This window comes from Pimephales promelas, chromosome 23, assembly GCF_988280905.1.
Source record: "Pimephales promelas chromosome 23, fPimPro1.hap1.1, whole genome shotgun sequence".
Taxonomy (NCBI): domain Eukaryota; kingdom Metazoa; phylum Chordata; class Actinopteri; order Cypriniformes; family Leuciscidae; genus Pimephales; species Pimephales promelas.
In genome coordinates, this window is record NC_142791.1 from 3168857 (window position 1) to 3190000 (window position 21144).

General features: G+C 36.8%; 2 protein-coding genes across 3 annotated transcripts in view; one reads left to right on the plus strand and one right to left on the minus strand.

The window, feature by feature from the left end:
* Positions 1–368: 368 nt before the first annotated feature.
* col26a1 (collagen, type XXVI, alpha 1) lies at positions 369–18939 on the plus strand. Of its 2 annotated transcripts, none has more exons than XM_039677836.2 (14): positions 369–1366; positions 2632–2754; positions 2867–2970; positions 12515–12576; positions 12658–12787; positions 13266–13346; positions 13432–13557; positions 14302–14385; positions 14992–15035; positions 17228–17290; positions 17394–17429; positions 17940–17984; positions 18072–18147; positions 18576–18939. In XM_039677836.2, the coding sequence occupies exons 1-14, from the start codon at positions 1236–1238 to the stop codon at positions 18692–18694; spliced, it is 1224 nt and encodes a 407-aa protein (XP_039533770.2). In that variant the 5' UTR covers positions 369–1235; the 3' UTR covers positions 18695–18939. The 2 variants fall into 2 exon arrangements, with proteins under 2 accessions (XP_039533770.2, XP_088982360.1); XM_089126234.1 differs by having other exon boundaries at positions 2873–2970.
* Positions 18940–20024: 1085 nt separating this feature from the next.
* The window catches only part of myl10 (myosin, light chain 10, regulatory), a 3117-nt gene continuing 1997 nt past the window's right edge, over positions 20025–21144 (minus strand). The window contains exons 5-7 of the mRNA XM_039675849.2: positions 20876–20954; positions 20722–20770; positions 20025–20239 (exon numbers count right to left, since the gene is read on the minus strand). Of these exons, the coding sequence (XP_039531783.1) occupies positions 20135–20239; positions 20722–20770; positions 20876–20954 (233 nt within the window). The 3' untranslated portion in view covers positions 20025–20134. The remainder of the gene's footprint in view (positions 20240–20721; positions 20771–20875; positions 20955–21144) is intronic.

Genomic DNA, 21144 nt, shown 5'->3' on the forward strand with positions numbered 1-21144 from the left:
CTTAGTGCCTCCGATTGTTAAAGAATCACCCTTCCAGCTCTCATTTTTTCATTAATTGAACATTTACTAATTTGTCTCAATGTAACACATACATTGAAATAAGTTATTATAAAGTATGTTGGTATTATTCATGAAATTTTATAGGAATGGTATTTGTATAGTGGGCACATTGAGGTTGATGAAGCAGTCATATTGTTATTTGATTAAAATATTAGACATTAATTGCAAGAAATGTCATTTTTGTCATTATTTTTTTCAAAACAGTAACAAAATACTCCACTGTTTAATAGTTCTGGATCAATACGATTACTTTTATTCAGCAAGGAGGCATTAAAGCTGCAATGTGTAATAATTTTGAGTATCTATTAACAGAAATGCAATATGACTTCCATAACTATGTTTTCAGTGGTGTATAAAGAACTTACTTAATAAACCGTAATGTTTTATTACCTTAGAATGAGACATTTATATCTACATAGAGTAGCCAAAACACCGATTGACTTTTCTAGCCACTGGGGGAACATATACAGGTTAGGAGAACTCATATTAATGTTAAAATACCCCAGAAAGTGAAAATGTCATGTTAGGGAACCTATGTGTAAGAAACGTTTTTTTAAATTGAAATAATGTTTCAAGTTATTACTGTTTTTACTGTATTTTCAGCCTTGGTGAGCATACGAGACTTCTTTCAAAAACATTACAAAAAATTATTTAAAAGAAAAAAAATTTAGTGTAGTAGATTCAATATTTGTGGTATTAAAAAGTGGTTGACCAGCAGGTGGCGCTAAATCCCCATTACCCATCAGAACTATTAATTATTATTTTTGCCCATCAGTTTTAGTATTATTACTATTGTTATTTATTTACGTATCAGCATTGTATTTAATAATGAAATATCGATCAATGTTATGTTTTTCCCTCTAGTTGCTTTCTCCCCATTTCTTTATAGATTATTATAAAGTATCTTAATTCATACCTAGACGGCGTTTTGGATGTCACAAACGCCTGCAGCATTGTTTGGCCACGCTAACGATGATGTAGTAGATACTAGATAGTCAGCCAAATATATAATGAGACACAGCCAGTGTTTTACTCGAGATGACCGGATAGCATTTTGACTGTCTGTCCTCCGTCAGGTCTCTCCATAACTCACTCAGGCGTGTCTGAGCAGGACAACATCAGATAAAGCGCAGGGAAAGGGTTGTAATAAGCAAAGGGTTGTAAGACTTCGGATCATGCGTGAGGGATTTTGGAAACTTCTTTGTATTTTCATGGTGTCGTTTCGTCCTTTTAAAGCCTCAGCAGCTATTTATCAGGTTCCAGTGAGACTGCAGCGCACTGTGTCCGAACACAACACACTCAACAGGTAACTTAAACTCTGTGACTGCATGTGCTCGACGTAACATTAGAGAAAGAGATTTACTAAGACGCTCGAGCATCACCAAACGACCGATTGATTTAAAGCCTCAGTATATTGAAGGATGATGGATTAAGGTCAATGAACTCGAGTTGTAACAGTCAAGCTTTAATAAACTTAAATTAGTCGAGCGTTTCTATCTAATCGAACAATATTTTACTTTTTTAAAAATATTATTCACAACTGCTTATGTGGCTTAGAACTTTTCTACGTGTAATGTGTAGACTACATACAAGTACATTTTTGAAGCTAAATAAACTGAATCTTAAAAACAAACTGGTGTAGGATTTATTTTGAAAACCATTTTCACTCAGAAAATGCTAGTATTTCACATTTCAAGTAAAAAAGACTGCAATTGTAAATTCTTGTAAACCGTACAGTAGCCTACTTCAATAATCAGTGTTTTATTAATTTTTGTTAGTTTGTCTATCTATCTATCTATCCATCCATCCATCCATCCATCCATCCATCCATCCATCCATCCATCCATCCATCCATCCTAAACACATCTGTGAAGGCCCCTGATTGCATTCCCAGAAAAAGCACAAACCAAACCAAAGCCAAAAGTATTTTTTATCTTAAAAATGAATAGTTCTTTATCCCAACAGATGTGGAAAAATATTTTGTGGTTTTACACACGGTTGAGCTCTTTAGACGTGTTGACCTTCATGTGTGTCCGTGGTCCTGTCACGACTCATCACAATCTGTCCTGTGAAACAATGAAGAACAATAACATGAAAGACAAAACGGTCACAATCCTGGGATATTTTGAATCACCTGAGACATAGAAAGGATTTTTTTTGTTGTTTTAGTTCTTTTCAAGAACAGATGACAGACACTTCTGGGTGTTAAATGAATGTCGGGAGAGAATAAATCATTCAGTCTCACATGGTAAAGGAAAAAAAGATATGCTTGTGCCACTGAGAGGTTCTCTCTGAGTACCCTATACTGTATTTCATTTCGTTTTTGAAGTGAAGGAGCTTCATGAAGAAACATTATGGCACTAAAACTACTGAAGTCACATGCTTGTTTGTTTTGCAATGCCATATGGGTTTTGTGAAAAGGAATTTTAGGAATACACATATCACTAAATTTCCATGATTTCATTGGCATTCATGATTTTTTTCTTTTTCGATTCGATATTTGACATGGCTGGATACTGATTGGTCCGTTCTTTGTCATTATTACTGTTTATCCATCATGGAACGAATAAGGAACCGGTGCCAGTACACGGTACAGAAGACAGTTTCATGTCAGACTCAAAATGGGACAGAGACTGTTGTGCAGCGACTGTTTCAGAGTTGCCGATGGCCTGGACCGTGTGCAAACCTCATCAGGTACAGAGAAAAGAAACAATCTCATGGTATATAAACTGGATTATTCTCTACTATTCACTCTCACATTCACTAACAGACTCTGTGTATGCTTTGCTTCTCTGTATTTTCCCAGCTACAGGACTCTGGTGAGACCTGTGTACAGAGTGACCTACAGGAAAATCACTTCTCTGGAATGGCGATGCTGTCCGGGATTCCATGGGGAAGACTGCAGAGAGGGTGAGGGAGATCATTTCTCACCAGTCTCAAGTTCACTGAAGTATTACTGAAGCATTTGAATGTCTGTGAGAGAAAAGAAATGTTAGCTGTTAGATGACATTTATTAGTTGTGCCAAGAAAATCATAACATTATCACAGAGATTTGGTGGTTGGACTCTTTTGATTTGTGTAAGCAAGCAACCAAATTGAAACCACCCAGAGGACCCAAGCATCGAGCAAACATCACTTACACTTGGCTTGGTGTGTCTTAGTGGGTGGTTCTTTTTCAAATTTAAAGGGATAGTTCACTTTGAAATTAATTTTTGGTATGTTTACCTCAAGGGCATCCAAGATGAAGGTGTCTTTGTTTCCGCGGTAGTTTCAATTCATTTTTTTTTTGATGTTCTTGTCTGTTAGTCATATAATGGAGGTCTATGGTCACCACCTCAAAGAGCATGCACAGAGAAGTCCAGATTAAACATGATTTAATGACTCGTAAATGTAAGTACACATTGATGACCTAAGACATGAAATGTGCGGTTTGTGTGAGTTTTTATATCGTTTTTCCTCTTTTACCACGTGTCCTCAGATCACTTGAACATGGGTGTGGTTACAAGAGATAAAAACGATATAAATACTGTTTGTTTTCTGACACAAAATGCTCAGTTCGTGTCATCGGGCCATCAATGTGTACTTACATTTACGAGTCATTAAATCATGTTTAATTTGGACTTCTCTGTGCACGCTCTTTGAGGTGGTGACCATAGACCTCCATTATATGACTGACAGACAAGAACGGTTTGACCTAAAAATATCAAAATTGAAACTTCTGCGGAAACAAACACCAACATCTTGGATGCCCTTGAGGTAAGATAAAACATACCAAACAGTAATTTCAAAGTCAACTATCCCTTTAAGTCTCTTAGCAACACCCTTACATTCAGTTTGTGGGTGTGAATGTGAGTAATAACAGCTGGTCTGACTGTAGGAATCAATCATCTGGTAGAAAAAGAATGAATATGTCAATCATTTTTCCGCTGAACGTATTTCCCCTCTCTCTATTTCACACATTCTTATACTGGCATATATTGACCTGGAGGAAATCCATTTTGGATTGGCCAAGTTGCAAAGTATGCTCAGATTTGCCATGACACAACAATCTGCAATCAAAAGTCAAATGTCTCATTATGAATATTTCTTATATTCTTCCAAGACTAAATTATCTGTAAATGTGATGTCATTCTATTTGTATTTATCCTAAGTTCTTTGGAAGTCTACTACTTAAATATTAGAGCCAATGCATCCTTTTCTTAACTTTTAATAGGTATAAACACAAAGATCTGGATGTATTTTACCTTGTAACCCTGTCTAATGTCAATGCCATGTCATATTGGTACAGTTACACTCCTTACTTACACACTTTACTCCTAGAGAGACAATCATAATCAAAACCATCAAAACTCTGGGTCTTTGCAAATGGCTGCATACATTTTAATTAACCTAAAATAAATAGCTGGAAGAAAGTGTTTTGAATTAAGGAAATGAGTCAATGCTTTTGATTCATTTTCATTTATTTGACACAGCACATTTAGATGTGGTAGAAGCCCAAATAGTTTTGACCCAATAAGGATAATTGACCCATGACACACATTCCCATGTTTTTCTGGATGCTGGTTTAATGAACCTACTTCCCCCCACAGCAGACACACTGGCCCGTCTGCGGTGTCTCTCTTCAGATCATCCCCTGCGAGATGTGGATGATTTAGTTTGGGTCAAATCCAAGGGCGCCACGATCTCTGACATGTGAATAAATCAGACATCTTCATTTCTCCTTCCTCCTCCCTTTTATCCCTCTCCATTGGGCTCATAGCTTCAGCCTGAGGCGATCAATCCCCTGGGTCTCAGCAGGCCCCTCTGTGTTTGGTTTATTTAAAAACTTATTTTTGGACTTTGGATTGTGATTCGTAGTTGAACAGCTCAAGTTAGGTCAAAGTCAGTCGTGTGAAATCCCAACATTTCCATTCATTGTGTGTAATGAGGTCTAAAGAAGAATGCTGTGTCTGATTTCAGTCATCTCCGGGTTTGGAACTTGGGTAAACCAATCAAGGTGAACTTGTACATGGGTCGATGACCAATGCAAATATAGCCATTATAATTGTTTTACTGGATTCCCATTTGCTCCAACAGTAGCTGTATTAGAAACCCCATATTTTAATGCAACGCTAAGTATAGTGTTATAAATGTACTCTTCTTAACCCCTTCGCTGTCACCAAACTTAAATGGTTGTAATTCAAGAATGCTTTGGAATATATACCCAAGTTTGGTCTTGTTTTAAAGTAAACACTCAGCAGATTTTTTCTGAAGTGAAAACACTTCAAAAAGTATGAAAGCACTTGAAAGTATGAAAAAGTTATGGAAGTTTAAATTTACAGTAAATCAAATATACTGTACTTTATATTTTTTATTTTATATAAAATATATATTTTACAAAATATTTTTTACTCTAAAATTACTAAAAAAAATCAAAGCCATAAACCTAACCAAGTTATCTTCCAAGTTTGAAGTTGAAGTTCCTATGAGATTGTGTTTAGGCGCAGTACCAAAAATCGCCACCGGGTGCCATTGAATTCCATTTAATTTAGTTGTATACATTCTGCCTTAACAAATTAATAAACTCCTGTCCAAATATCAATTCTGTCACACAATTTGGGACCCTGAGACATAGACCTTTCTGACAATATGTGTTTTGTCAAGATACCCAAAAGGGGAGGAACCTGATAAAATGATACCTAATTTATGATAACTACTAAAATACGTGATATAATAAAAAAGGCGGTAAAAAATATTAAATTTTAGAGAATAATATAGAGGATAATATTATGCGTTCATGCATAATATTATCCTCCAAAAATTATAATATATATATGCGTTATTATACAGAATAGTATGCGTTCTGCGTTCACGAGTCCGCGTCAATGAACGCGGATTGACAATACAATGCTGAATAAAGTCGTAGTTTTTGTTATTTTTGGACCAAAATGTATTTTCGATGCTTCAAAACATTGTAACTAACCCACTGATGTCACATGGACTACTTTGATGATGTCTCTATTTCCTTTCTGGACAAGGACAGTATACCATACATACATTTTCAATAGAGGGACAGAAAACTCTCGGACTAAATCTAAAATATCTTAAACTGTGTTCCTAAGATGAATGGAGGTCTTACGGGCTTCTGACGACATGATGGTGAGTCATTGATGGCATAATTTTCAATTTTGGGTGAACTAACTCGTGTTGAAAATTAATGTGCCTTGTATTAAAAGTTCATTAATGCAGCGTAGACAAAGAAATCTTTTCCATCCATCAGATTAGTCAGCAAAATGCTGGAATTTGCTGGAACTCGGTTAGTTTTGTTTTGTTCTTTAATGGATTCCTCATATATTGAGGCCAGTTCTTCTCTTGATCTCATTAAAAATCCATATTAGTATGTCAAATACTTGGATATTCTGTTCAATTGTGTTTAACTATGTGGAAAGAATAGCTTCATGTTTGACTAAGAATGAGTAGACATCAAGGAATGCTCCAGTGCAGCGCTGTTGAGGTGTGAGAGGATGGTTGCAGCTGGGATGGACAGCTGGAAGAGATCCTTTGTCCCGTAACGGTATTCCAATTGTCACCAGAGATAGCATGCAACACATCAAAAACCTACTGTTATGTTTTTTGTATTTGATCTAAAAAATGTAATTTATATCTCCCAATCCAGAGGTTTTTGAGCTTTTTTTTGATATATACACTAACAATAAAAAAAAAATTATCTCTAAATCAGCATATTAGAACGATTTCTGAAGGGTCACGTGTCGTAATACTGCTGAAAATTCAGCTTTATCATCAGGGAAATATATTAGAATAGAAAACAGCTTTTGAAAATTGTGTTAATATTTCACAGTATTACTGTTTTAATCAAATAAATGCCTTTCTGATCAAATAAGAGCCTCAGTGAGCATGAAAAACTTCATAAAATTGTAGACTTTTGAGACTTAAAAAAAGGACCCTAAACATTTGAATTGTAGTGTAGAAATACAACATGTTTCCAAAAATTGACAAACTTTTTACTTTGATTGCATAATACTGCTTTAGACTTTGATTACCTGATGATCAATAAATACTATAAGCATATTACAATTTATGTTTAGCATATTTAATCTTAATTTAACATATAACTTCAAATACATTTAGCAAAATGCTTGTCTCCTTAATGTTCTGCGTACCTCTCAACTGTTTTTATTTATTTAGTCTAACTTGTAGGCATGCTGCACATAACAGTGGTTTGTGGGGGATGGAGTTAGTTAGATCCCTAAAAGACTGTCTAAGCAAAAAGTTGGAGTGGTTTTTATAAGTACATTTACTAAACAGTTCATTTAAGTAACGCATTGTATCAACAGTACAACATAATGGCTCTCTGAGGGTTCCTGGATTCCTTTTTAAAAACCACCAAACCCTGATTGTAAGACTAAAGGCAGCATTAGTCATTCATGGGAACAATTCCCATCAGCAGAATTACTTGGGTACTCAGACTTCCCATAATTCCCTGGTCAGGGTCTTATCTATATCTATTTGCTCCAGCTGTCCTTCTTACTACCCCCACAGCGGGTTTCCAGAAGGCCTGGCAGAGTTTCAAATTTATCACCTGCTTTACAAATTCCTTTATTGAGATTGTGATCAGGACCCCTAGCTGTGGGAAAATGGGATGTCTGTGGTCATGATTGATGAGGACGCGTGTGCTCGCCCCCTCAGCTGCCTGTGGCGAGTGAGTGAGATCATCTCATTTCTGTGGTGGAGCACAGATGGACAAGCCAATGCGTTCTACCTGTTCATTATAGGGTTAACTTAAGGGACTTAAAGGGATAGTTCACTTTGAAATAATTTTTTGCTATGTTTTAGCTTACCTCAAGGGCATCCAAGATGTAGGTGTCTTTTCCACAGTATTTTCAATTTTGATATTTTTAGGTCAAACCGTTCTTGTCTGTCAGTCATATAATGGAGGTCTATGGTCACCACCTCAAAGAGCATGCACAGAGAAGTCCAAATTAAACATGATTTACTGAATTGTAAATGTAAGTACACATTGATGGCCTAAGACACGAAACGAGCGGTTCGTGTGAGAAAACGAACAGTATTTACAGCCACGTCCAAGTACTCTGAAGGCGCGGGCGCTTTGTGGCTGTGGTTATTTAAGAGGAAAAAACTATATAAATACCATTAGTTTTCTCACACAAACCGCTCGTTTCATGTCTTAGTCCATCAATATGTACTTACATTTACGAGTCATTAAATCATGTTTAATTTGGACTTCTCTGTGCATGCTCTTTGAGGTGGTGACCATAGACCTCCATTATATGACTCATAGACAAGAACAGTTTGACTTAAAAACATCAAAATTGAAAATCCTGCGGAAACAAAGACACCGACATCTTGGATGCCCCTTGTATACCAAAAATTAATTTCAAAGTCAACTATCCCTTTAATCCCAAAACAGTATCTCATAAATGCATGGTGAATATAATCAGTGTGCAAATTATACAGTGACCAGCGCCAAGACACATTCACGACCAATGGCAACAGGACATGTTCTTTTGGTTTTTCAGTACCCTTGTCAGCGTCTGTTGCTGTTAGTTGGCGCTTGTTTTCGCTGACTGAACATGTCAGCGTTTGGCGGGTAGTGCAGTGCCTGAGAAGTGACATACTGTAATCTGGTGATTGTCTGCATTAATCAGCGTCTGTGTGGGCGCAGTGTGAATTAGCCATTAAGCGACTCAAAATGTCTTTTGGTGCCTGAAGTGTCTCTAGTTAGCCAAACAGTATTCTACAATAAATACAGATTAAGATTTTTAAATGTTTTTGAAAGAAGTCCGTTTAAAAAAAAATTGACTTATCGTGTATTTTATATTTATATGGAGAGTATATTATAGATTAATATAAGTGATGTACGTATATGTATGTAAGATTTACAGCATAATGTACTATGTTGCATCTTTGTAGCTCTGTGATCTGATTTACTTGTGATTTAACTAGTTATGGTTACTTTTGAAAATGTTGTTGAAATATTTACTGAATATTAAAGGGATAGTTCACTTTGAAATTCATTTTTGCTATGTTTTAGCTTACCTCAAGGGCATCCAAGAGGTGTCTTTGTTTCCACAGTATTTTCAATTTTGATATTTTTAGGTCAAACCGTTGTCTGTCAGTCATATAATGGAGGTCTATGGTCACCACCTCAAAGAGCATGCACAGAGAAGTCCAAATTGAACATGATTTAATGACTCGTAAATGTAAGTACACATTGATGGCCTAAGACATGAAACGAGCGGTTTGTGTGAGAAAACAAACAGTATTTATATCGTTTTACCTCTTGTAACCTCAGCCACAAAGCGCCTGCGCCCTCAGATCACCTGGACGTGGCTGTGGTTACAAGAGAAAAAAACGATACAAAAACTGTCTCTCTATTTAAAGGAAGAAGATTACATTTAAAACATACATTTTAACATTAGACGTTAAATTTAGATTGTTAAATACACTGAATTGTTTGTGTTTAAAGCAATTACATCAGAAGTAACTAATCAAATTACAGAAAAATTAAGAGTAATCCCTTACTTTACATTTTCAAGGGAGAAGTAACTGAATTACAGTAATTAGTAATTACATTACACCCATGAATATAAACTAGTCTAAATAATCATTAAGTATAGGGCTGAACCAAAATGCTAAAAATCAATTATTTCGCTGGAAATTATTACTCTTATTAAAGAAACACATCTGATCCAGTTGGACTGTCTAAGTACCAGTCACCATCATGGGCTGTGCATAATAGTCTAAAACAATATTACAAATAAATCAGAAACATGAACATCACAATTTTTACAAATGCAAGAAGACAGCGTTATTCCAATTGTCGCTAGAGAGCAACTCCCGTCTCCCAGTGATATTAAACGTCAAATGTAAATTAAAATGTTATTTTTATCAAGTTATTTATGTAGGCGCGTCACAAACCAAATAAGCAAAAGCAGACTCCTGCAATTACGTGAAAGTGCATGCATTTTAAACTGAATTGAATTTAGATTGGTTTAGTCTGCTTGTATACTATTGGGGGATACAATTTCAAGCAAATGAATCCCAAAGAGGAATGGCAAGCAATTACCAGTCTTCCTGCGATGCATGTGCCCAAAGTGTGTGTTTGAGGGCGGATACAGAGACTGAAGTTCATTACTGACTTGTATTTAGAATAGAAAAAAAGTTAATGACGCACAATCTAGATCTGGCAACACGGCTTATTAAAATTCTGTATAAAACAAATAATTTGACCAACAAACTGCATTCACCCTGGAGGACATGCAGAAGTATCTTGTGTCTTCATAATCTCTGAAAACCCCATCGGTCTCTGCCAGATTGCTGTTAATGGGTGTGGAGTCTTAATGTGGTCAGCTTGCATATGTGATTTGTGTATTTGTACTTCTTGAGTCGCACTCTGCTTTGGTACATCAATACATCACTGATGTCTGCGTAACTTTATTAACCATGTCAGTTTTAATAAAATCGTTGTGCTAGTTCCAAAAAATGTAAGCCTTCCCTCGCATCTGCAGAAAGCATAACGGTCCAGTGTCTGCAGATCCCATTGTGCTCCAGCTCATCCGTTGGGTGTTTTTCCAGAATACCCCAACGTTCATTTGTCCACTGATCTGAGAGCGGTCCGCCATCCGTTATGGCCAATGCACAAAGAGAACAGGCATGTCAGAGACAGCTGAACATTTCATTCTGCGTTTTCACAGTCTGCCAAACTTCAACAGCACTTTAACTTGCACACAGCCTTCTGTCATACGTCACCTAGTCCCTACAAAGGAAATATTATGGTTTTAGATTTGATTTTTTAGTTTCCTCAATGAGAAGACATGCAGTTTGCATTGCCCTTTAATACAGTCATATGGCCTTCCACCTCAAAAACAGAGACATGTCAACTTTCCTGCTCTGTTGGATGTGTATATTGTGGTGAGGAGTGACAAATCTGTTCCTTTGCGCTTCATGGAATGAGCTAATTTCCCTTCATGAGGTCTGGCATGCAAACTGTTGTTTTTTTGATGACACTGTGACATGCTTGTGGCCTTTAGTCTTGTAATATTGAAGTCAACTGAGAGCAGATGATGAAGCTTGTAGGAGTAGTTCACTTTAGATGAGATGTCCATGTCTTTCTTTCTTCAGTCGAAAAGAAATTAAGGTTTTTGATGAAAACATTCCAGGATTTTCTCCATATAATGGACTTCAATGGGAACCAAATGGTTCAAGGTCAAAATGAGAGTTTCAGTGCAGCTTTAAAGGACTTTAAACGACACCAGACGATGAGTAAGGGTCTTATCAAGCGAAATGATCGGTCATTTCAAAAATAAATACAAAAGTTTAAGCTTTATAAGCACAAATGCTCGCCTTGCTCTGTTCTGTGATAAGCGTTCTTGACTCTCCTGTTCAAACTCGTTCATCGAAGTGAACAAATCTTTTTTCGAGTCATGACTCGAAGGGTCTTAGATAAGACCCTTATTCATCGTCTGGTGTCGTTTAAAGCCCTTTGAAGCTGCACTGAAACTCTCATTCGGACCTTGAACCGTTTGGTTCCCATTGAAGTCCATTATATGGAGAAAATCCTGGAATGTTTTCATCAAAAACCTTAATTTCTTTTCGACTGAAGAAAGAAAGACGTGGACATCTTGGATGACATGGGGGTGAGTAAATTATCAGCAAAAATGTTTTAAAAGTGAACTACTCCTTTAATTTCTAATATCATTATCTGTGTGTATTGCATTTCACATATAAAATTTCACCACTAAAAGATCATCATCATCTCATTTCATGCCAAATGATTCCCAAGACTCTGCTGTCTTGGAAGATCGCTCTTGCTCCACAGAAATCTCTGTGCTGTGTGTCTCTCTCAAATGAGAAAGGTGAATTTTTGGGGGGAAACCCAGAGTGAGATATTTCCCTTCACTAGATTTCCATGCATATGGAAAACCACGGCTGGCTAATGTCTGGTTTTCCTGTTCCATACCCTTGGGTGGGATATTAACCAAAGATGTGATCGAACTCATTTAGTGTCTCTCTGACAAGTTCTCGTTGTTCACAAAACAACACTGAGCATACAACTGATATATTGGTTTCACACTGAGGTTTCGGTATTGATTTCATTTTTGGACCAATCAGTGACTCCGGAAGGATCCTTGGAATTTTGAATGTGTCTTTGTTACACTCATGGTAAGAGCATCACACTAACCTCATTCAGATCAGTTCGGTTTACCACTTTGACTAGTATGCAATTATGATATTGCAAAAATGCAAAAAAAAATTTAGATTGAATGATCATAGATTTGACTTATGACTCAACAGATGGCTGAGAGATTTATAGCATTTGCTTAATCCATTCACTCTGTGCTATTTAATTTTTTATGGTTAAAAATCCCCCTTTCTCTGCACACTGTCATACCACGTTACCTTAACATCTCTTTTTGTGCATTCATCCCTTTAGAGTGCATGAACTGTACTAGTTATGCTGACGTCAAAGAGCGCTTGGGTGTCATTGAAGCTCAGGTAAGATAGGTTACCTCTTGTGTTAACCAGGCACATTTAAGTTAAGATGGTGATAGTGTGTTTTTTTTTCTTTTTTGACAGATAATGTTACTGAGAGATGCAGAGGCACCTCCTCTCCCTCTTTCCAGCCAATCACCCGAGAGAACAGCTGATAATGAGGTGGACAGGGCACACCCCTCACCAAAAACACCCAATGCCTTTGGCCGACCAGGTAAGAAAAAATGATGTACATGTTTTACTATACTGTTCTATAGGATGCGTAATTTGCTATAATATTTATCTGTTTTATTTTATTATTTATTTTATATATAAATATATAATTGAATTTACATATGCACATAAAAAAAAACGTTGGGCTATTTGTTTAACCAAACTGTTGGGTTACACATATTGGGTCAATATGTTGGGTTATTTTCAAAAAAAATAGTGGGTCATTTTTTTTTTTTAAATCGATGGGTAATTTCTAGAAATAACCCGACTGTTGGGTTAAATAGCCTATTTCAATATTTAACTGAACTGTTGGGTTACTTAACCCAACTAGAGTTTAACTCAATGCTTTGGGTAAAAATAATAAAACAGTTGGGAACCACCCATACTTGGGTTATTCGTTGGGTTATTTTTAAGCCAACAATTTTAAGTGAGTGTATTTATAAATATTAGTTAATCTTATTTTATATTGTCTTATATAGGACCAAAAGGACAACCAGGACCTGTTGGGCTCCCAGGTCCCCCTGGTCCTCCTGGGTTTTCTGGTCCTATGGGACCTAGAGGTAAGAGCTAGGTTTTTACCTTGACTGGGAATATTAAAGCAAATGTTTTCACTTAGCTTCACAGCTTACATCTGATCTCTTTTAGGACCTCAAGGACTGCGAGGTCCTCCAGGAGAAAGAGGCCTTCCTGGTCCGCCGGGACCTGCTGCATCCTCTCCCTTCTCCATTAGGGGAGATGTTTTCACTCTAATGGCTAAACAACATGGAGAATGTGAGTACAACAGTCCACGTTAAACATGTGTAATGGCATAATTTATGACTTTAAAGGAATAGTTCACCCAAAAATGAACATTATGTCAGTAATTTCCAAACCTGTAAAGCTTTTGTTCATCTTCCGAACACAAATGAAGATCTTTTTAAAAGCTTTGACAGCTATGTAACTACCGATTTGACGCTTCAAAAAGTTCATAAAGAGATTAAAACTAATCCATATGAATTGATCAAATCTTCTGTAGAGACATGATCACTTTACGCGATGAGCAGATTTAATTTACAATCTTCAAACGTATTCTAAGTGTCAAAGTGGTAGTTGCGTAGCTGTCAACGGATGGACAGAAAGCTCTCAGGTTTCATTAAAAAGATCTGCATTTGTGTTCCGAAGATGAACCAAGACTTACGGATTTGGAGTCGTTAATGACAGAATTTTCACCATTACTAATCAGGGTTAAAGAAAATAAGGAATTGAATTCATAAATGATTTGTAACAGCAGCAACCTTTCAAATGTTATTCTCAAAATGACCATAAGATGGCAGCATTTGAGTATATCTGCTCTCAGAGCTCTGGCTCTCTTTAAGAGTCTGGTTGGCTTCTGTCTGTCAACAGTTAATCAGAGTCATTTGTTCGCTGTATGCAAATCTGGATAACCCGAAACAGAACCTGAGCTGCAAATCCTGCGGTACAGCTGCTCAAATCACATTTGCTGCAAGTAAAGTTACATTACATTACATGTTTCAGATGCGGATAGTGACTTTGCTGCCTATCGTGACCTTCAGACTTTCCTTGGTCTCCCCGGGCCCTCCGGCCCTCCTGGTCCACCAGGTATGCCTGAACATCAAACAGTTTCACCTAGTATCACCCACCTATTTCATCACACATTTAATCTTCTTTTATCCATGCATAGGCCTCGGTTTCAGTGGGGAAACCGAGTTTCGTCATTAGTCATTTTGTACCCACCACCACATTTTTTTTGAAAACCTCAAGCTCAATAGAGTGCCGAAGTGATGACGTCACTTTGTAGGACAACTCGGAAGTTAGCGGCGCATGGGTTCCCTCGATCAATTTTTTTTTGACAGTTTTCAGTGGTTATGAGGAGCAACATGAGAGAGATTTGGTAATCATTGTTTAGGTACATTAAACCACGTCATCATGGTACTTATGAAGCAGAGTATTGAGTCTAATGCTTTTAGAAAACTTAATGCTTTCTTCTTCATGAAATGAGTCGGACATTATCACATTTTTGTATATATTTTCATTTATTCACATTAATAATCTACAGGACATTGTCTTTCAAAACATGACCTGTGAAAGAGAAAAAATAAATAATGCGTCGCTGTACCCAGCACTTCTGAAAATGCACTTCCGAATGCGTCTCTGTCCCCAGCACATTTCAAACCAAACTCACGCCCATGCATATGTGTTGAACAGGGCCTGCCGGACCACCTGGAGACACAGGTGCCCCGGGGAAAAATGTAAGGCATTTTTATCATTATGGAATGTATTTTTATTTTTATTTATTTCACCTTTATTTAACCAGGTTAATCGGTTGAGAACAAGTTCTCATTTGCAACCGCGACCTGGCCAAGACAGGCTAAAAGTGCAAGGCAACATAAAATTACACATTGTGTACAACATTCAAGTGTATAATCACACATACAGATTTTCAGGTTCAATTAAAATGCAGAACAGAGTATAAAAATTTAAAACAACTTACTACTAATAACTTAGTACTAAATAAAAGCACAAGCAGTATAGTTGAAGGATAGATATCCTGAGATAGCATGAATAACATGGTGCGGTGTAAATTATTACCAACAATAGCTGTTCATTTGGATATGCACAAGAAATAATATTAACATGTACAGTGGTCCGTTAGTAGTTTAGAAAGTGTTGCTTTAAAAGTAATGATAGGTATGAAGGATTCTAGTTTGAGAGTTTTTTGTAAATTGTTCCAATCGTTTGCAGCAGAAAATTGGAAAGAAAAGCGGCCGAATGAGGTACGGGCGTTTCTAGCAACGAGGAAGATGTATCTACTCGAGCGCAGGTTGCGTGTAGGTACTGCCACAGGTATTAATGATTTTAGATAAGATGGTGTTTTGCCTAATAAGGTCTTGTAGATTAGATAATACCAGTGGCTTAGGCGCCGGGTATGTAACGAAGGCCATCCAACTAGTGAATAAAGGGTACAGTGATGAGTGTTATATGGGGCGTTGGTTACAAAACGAATAGCACAGTGGTAAACAACATCCAGTTTCTTGAGGAGAGAGCTTGAGGCAGTTCTGTAGACTACATCACTAAAGTCAAACATTGGGACAATGGTCATTTTCACAAGGGATTGTTTTGCAGAAAAAGTAAAGGAAGCTTTGTTACGAAATAGAAAGCCAATCCTGGATTTAATCTTAGACTGGAGATAGTTTATGTGTGTTTGGAAGGAGAGCGAGGGGTCAAGCCAGACCCCTAGGTATTTATATTTCTCCACATATTCCAGCTTTGACCCATCCAGGGTGGTGATGTTTTTTAAACAAAACGGTGTAGTCTGGGACCGATTGAAAATCATGCATTTAGTCTTACTTGAGTTTAAAGACAGTTTAAGATCACAGAGAGCAAATTGCAGATCTTCAAAGCTCTTTTGGAGGGTTTCCAACACAAACTCCAGTGTAGGGCCTGATGTATATAGAACAGTGTCGTCTGCATAGAGATGGATTAGAGAATTGCCCGCAGCAAGAGCGACATCATTAATATAAATGGAAAATAGTGTCGGCCCGAGGATCGAACCCTGGGGCACCCCCGCAGAGACAGCCAGAGGCCCGGACAGCAGTCCCTCTGACTTGACACTCTGAAATCTATCCGTAAAATAATTCAGGAACCAGGCAAGGCACTCGTTTGAGAGGCCCAGCCCTTTGAGTTTGCCGATGAGGATGCTGTGGTTAACAGAGTCGAAAGCCTTAGCCAGGTCAATAAAGACAGCAGCACAGTGTTTTCTTTCATCGATAGCTGTTATGATGTCATTTAACACCTTAAGTGTTGCTGAGGTACAACCATGTCCTGCACGAAAGCCAGATTGCATGTCAGACAAGCTATGGTGAGCTTCAAGATGACCTAGTAACTGTTTATTAATTTGAATTTCAAAGATTTTTGATAGACAGGACAGGATGGAGATGGGTCTGTAACAATGTGGGTCTGAAGTGTCCCCTCCTTTGAATATAGGGATAACTGCAGCAGCTTTCCAGTCTTTAGGTATCTCTGATGAGATAAGAGAGAGGTTAAAAAGGCTAGTAATGGGAGAGGCAATGATGTTAGCAGACATTTTCAGGAAGAAAGGGTCCAGATTGTCAAGTCCAGCTGATTTGTATGGATCAAGATGTTGTAGTTCTCTCAGGACATCTTCAGTTTGAATTTCATTGAATGAGAATTGTGGAGGGCTAGGGCCAGATGCTACAGAAGATACTGTGTTGTTGCATTGGGTGGAGGTAGTCAGATGTATCACATGGTCACCCATAGCAAAGTGCTTGTTGAAGTATTTAGAATATATTTTAGGATAAATAGAAATAATTCTTGCAGATTATACATTAAAAGTACTCTAAAATAGTATGCATTTACAGTTATAATTTAATCATATGGATTTATAAGGCACAGTGTACTTATTATTTCACATTCATCATAGGTTGCCTTAAGCTTTCCAGGCACACCAGGTGACAGGGGACCCAAAGGAGATCCAGGAGAAAGAGTGAGTCTTCTACATTTAGATAGATATTACATCTTCATCTTATTAGATAAAAATGTAATGTTTTTATTTGGGCTAATTAGATCGTTTCACTCTATTTCCAAAGGGTCCACTCGGAATAACAGGAAAGCAAGGGCAGCCTGTGAGTGCACATACTGGATTGCATTATTTTTAGGGCTGTGCAAAAATTAATTGCGATTAATTGCATCCAAAATAAAAGTCTCTGTTTACATAACATATTTGTGTGTGCTGTATATAATTATTTTGTATAAATAAATGCCTATACATGCATGTATATATTTAAGAATTATTTGCACTTAAATTCTGTATATCTATAAAAATACATAATCTATATTAAATATTTTATATATGAATAACACATTTTCTTAAATATATACATGCATGTGTGTGTATTTATATATACAAAATAATTCTATACAGCACACACAAATATATTATGTAAACACAGACTTTTATTTTGGATGCGATGAATCACAATTAATTTTTGCACAGCCCTAATTATTTTTAATCAATTCATAAATCAATTAATTTATTTTGCAATGTATTTAATTTTTATAATTAAGACAATTAAATTGAATTAAAAATAGTTATTTTTAATATATGCATGTATATAAAATTAATTTTTGAGCAGGGTGTTCCAGGTCCTAAAGGTGAGCCGGGAGAGACTCCAGGAGAGGTAAGGATGATGATGGATAGTTTTGATGTTTTGTATGTGTAGTTATGATGATTTACTGTCGCATGCTAAAGCTCAGTCTTCTTGCAGGTCCAGCAGTTGAGGGAAGCGCTGAAGATTTTAGCCGAGAGGGTTCTCATCCTAGAACACATGATCGGCATTCATGGTGAGATTAATATTATGGATTAAAGCAGGGATTTTCAAACTCGGTCCTGGCTAGTTTAGCTCCAACCCTGATCAAACACACCTGAGCAAGCTAATCAAGGTCTTCAGGATCACTAGAAACTCGTTTGATCAGGGTTGGAGCTAAACTCTGCAGCACAGCCGCCCTCCAGGACCGAGTTTGAGGAACCCAATCTAGATTTCCAGAGCGTCATAAGTATCTCATGGCATAAGCTGTTAGCTGCCAGAGAGGTTAGCATCCGCAGCAATTATTTAGTAATGACTTTAAGGTTGCATGAGGATGAATTGCTTTTAAGGATAAAATTGACATCAGAGGACCAGAAATACATAGCCAACTATTTATTTTTAGACACATGGATGGTTATGCAACTTCTTTCCCTTTTATTTTTGTTTCTTTCCCACTCTGCCTAGATACTCTGTTGGACTCTGGCTCTGGAATAGATCTCCTGGCAGACTTCATGCTAACAGGCAGTGGTAAAAGCGTTAGTGGTTCCCGACCCTCCTCTCCTCTTACCTCGGACAGAGAGTAGCCGGACTGTGTTGGGTATGAAGAGTGAATAACAAACACTTGTGAACACAAGTCTGTTGTCCTAAAGGACAGATCACTCAATGTGTATGTTGATGAGTGTAATGAAAGTGGCACTGATCTTTTCGGTTTTATTTACTTTTATGTTTAATGGTCCATTCATCTTATGTAATGTGATGTATTTCAAGGATATAAATTGATTGGATGTTTAAAAGTGGGCATTACTTACAGAATAGAGCCTGAATGTGAGTTTGCTAAAATTATGACCAACTAGCTATTTTGCGATTGGTTAGAAGTATCCAAGTGATGTCAGCAGAAAAAAAAGTTATTTTATAGTAAGAGCAAGTTATTGGATCTTGATTAAAGATTATAAAAACTAAGACTGGATTACATGCACCACAGAAACATGCATTAAGAACGTAACTGGAATCAATCTTCAGTGACTTTAAGGGTGTATTTACTGTAGTTTGTTTCTTTTATGATGGTAAAAGTGAGGATTTTGTACTGGCAGGATGATTTACATTTAGCATTGTTTACACTATTCGTTTGTGGCATGAATGATGATTTTATCTAGCTGAGAAATTTGTATTGTCATAGAAAAATAAAGTCATAAAGACTTTCCCAGAAAAGGCACCATTTTTTTCGTCATTTCCTTGATGTTTTCTGATCGATGACCTAAGATGACCTCATGCACGTAATTATATATATAGCACTCTCGGCAGTGGCTTTGTTTGAAAACAATTCAAGTCTCAAAGCTCACAGCAACCGTACGAAATACACCAGAATAGAACTTAAAACCAAATTTAGCCTGAATAGAAAGGGCAACGTCTCTAGCATAATAAATTGTGTTTACACCTCTGCTCACCTGTTCTCACACAGGCTATCATTGACTCGCTTAAAACCCAAAATGGTCGGCACCTAAAACACACACCCAGGTCTGCTATTAATACGATTGCAGTGAATAGCCAGAGACACACAAAAGGCCCTGTTGACCTTGTTCGAAGAGGACCGTTCAACACGCCATTGTGGCTTTAAGCTTATTGTTGCGCTTGAGCTTTTGTAATCCCCTCAGGAGGGAACAAAATCTTTCTGAATCTTGGGCTTTTTCTTGTTGTTGAGTTAAGAAAGAAGCCATGTCTGAAGTGTTTGTTCAAAAAGTTTCCCACAGTAAAGCTTTATGTTATTGAGAGCCAAAAACTGATTGTTTGTACTTGGATTTTTGACTTTTTAAATTAAAAATTAATGGGAAACGGGATTTTATTATTTACTTATTTATGGATGGATGGTATTTTAGAGAGTTTAAACCCTCCAACAACAACACTACCTTGGTTTTGTTTGTTTTTTTGATCTCTTTATTGACAAAAGGCACAGGTACAGAGCTGAAGAGGAAGACGGCACACAAATGAACATGAACAAACACAGAGAGATATGGGAAATGTAGTTTTTACTCCTGTTCCTTATCCTCTCCGTGGGTGATGACGTAGCACAGGTTTTTGTAGTCCAGGTTGCCAGCCACATCCAAGGGGAAGTTTGTGAACATCTGGTTTACCTAGGTACATTTTGTAAAAATGTTCATGATTAAAATGCTTTTTTATTAGGGCTGTCAAACGATTAAACGCAATTAATCGCATCCAAAATAAAAGTTTGTGTTTACATAATATATGTGGGTGCACTGTGTATAATTATTTTATATATATATATATATATATATATATATATATAAATACACACATGCTTTTATATATTTAAGAAATATTTTTATGTATATATTGTATATAGATTTATATCTAATTTATATTATATATAAATATTTTATATATAAATAATATTTTTTTTCTTAAATATACAAGCATGTTTGTGTATTTATATATATACAAAATAATTATACACAGTGCACCCACATATATTTTGTACACACAAACTTTTATTTTGGATGGCAGCCCTATTTTTCATATATTTTTTAATTCATCATCTGCATCTCAGACAAATTGTGCCTTTGCATTTCAGAAGAAAGGAAAGTAGCTATATTACCTCAGCTTCAGTAAATTTGTCAGCCTGGGACATAAGGTGATATTTGATCCTGTGAGGAGAAATGAAATAAATATATTGTGCATTTCAAGGAGACTTTGGACTTTAAAGTCAGCGATGAAAGGTATTACATACACAAGTACGTAAATTTACTTACTCTTCTCCTTTAAGGATTCCTGTGCCCTCTTGGTCGAAGATCTTAAAGGCATTGAGAATAGTCTCCTCGGGGTCTGTACCTGTCAGTCACAGAAAGGTAACAGATTATAGATTATTCCAGCCCGTTCTCATCCCAAGGCGTCATATATCGACGCTTTTGACATTTCGTCTACATCCAACGCACATGGCACCCTTTAGCGTCAATATGAGACGCATACATATATGGGCCAGAAGGCGCCTCCTAGTGGTCTAACCCTACCCCAGAACTAA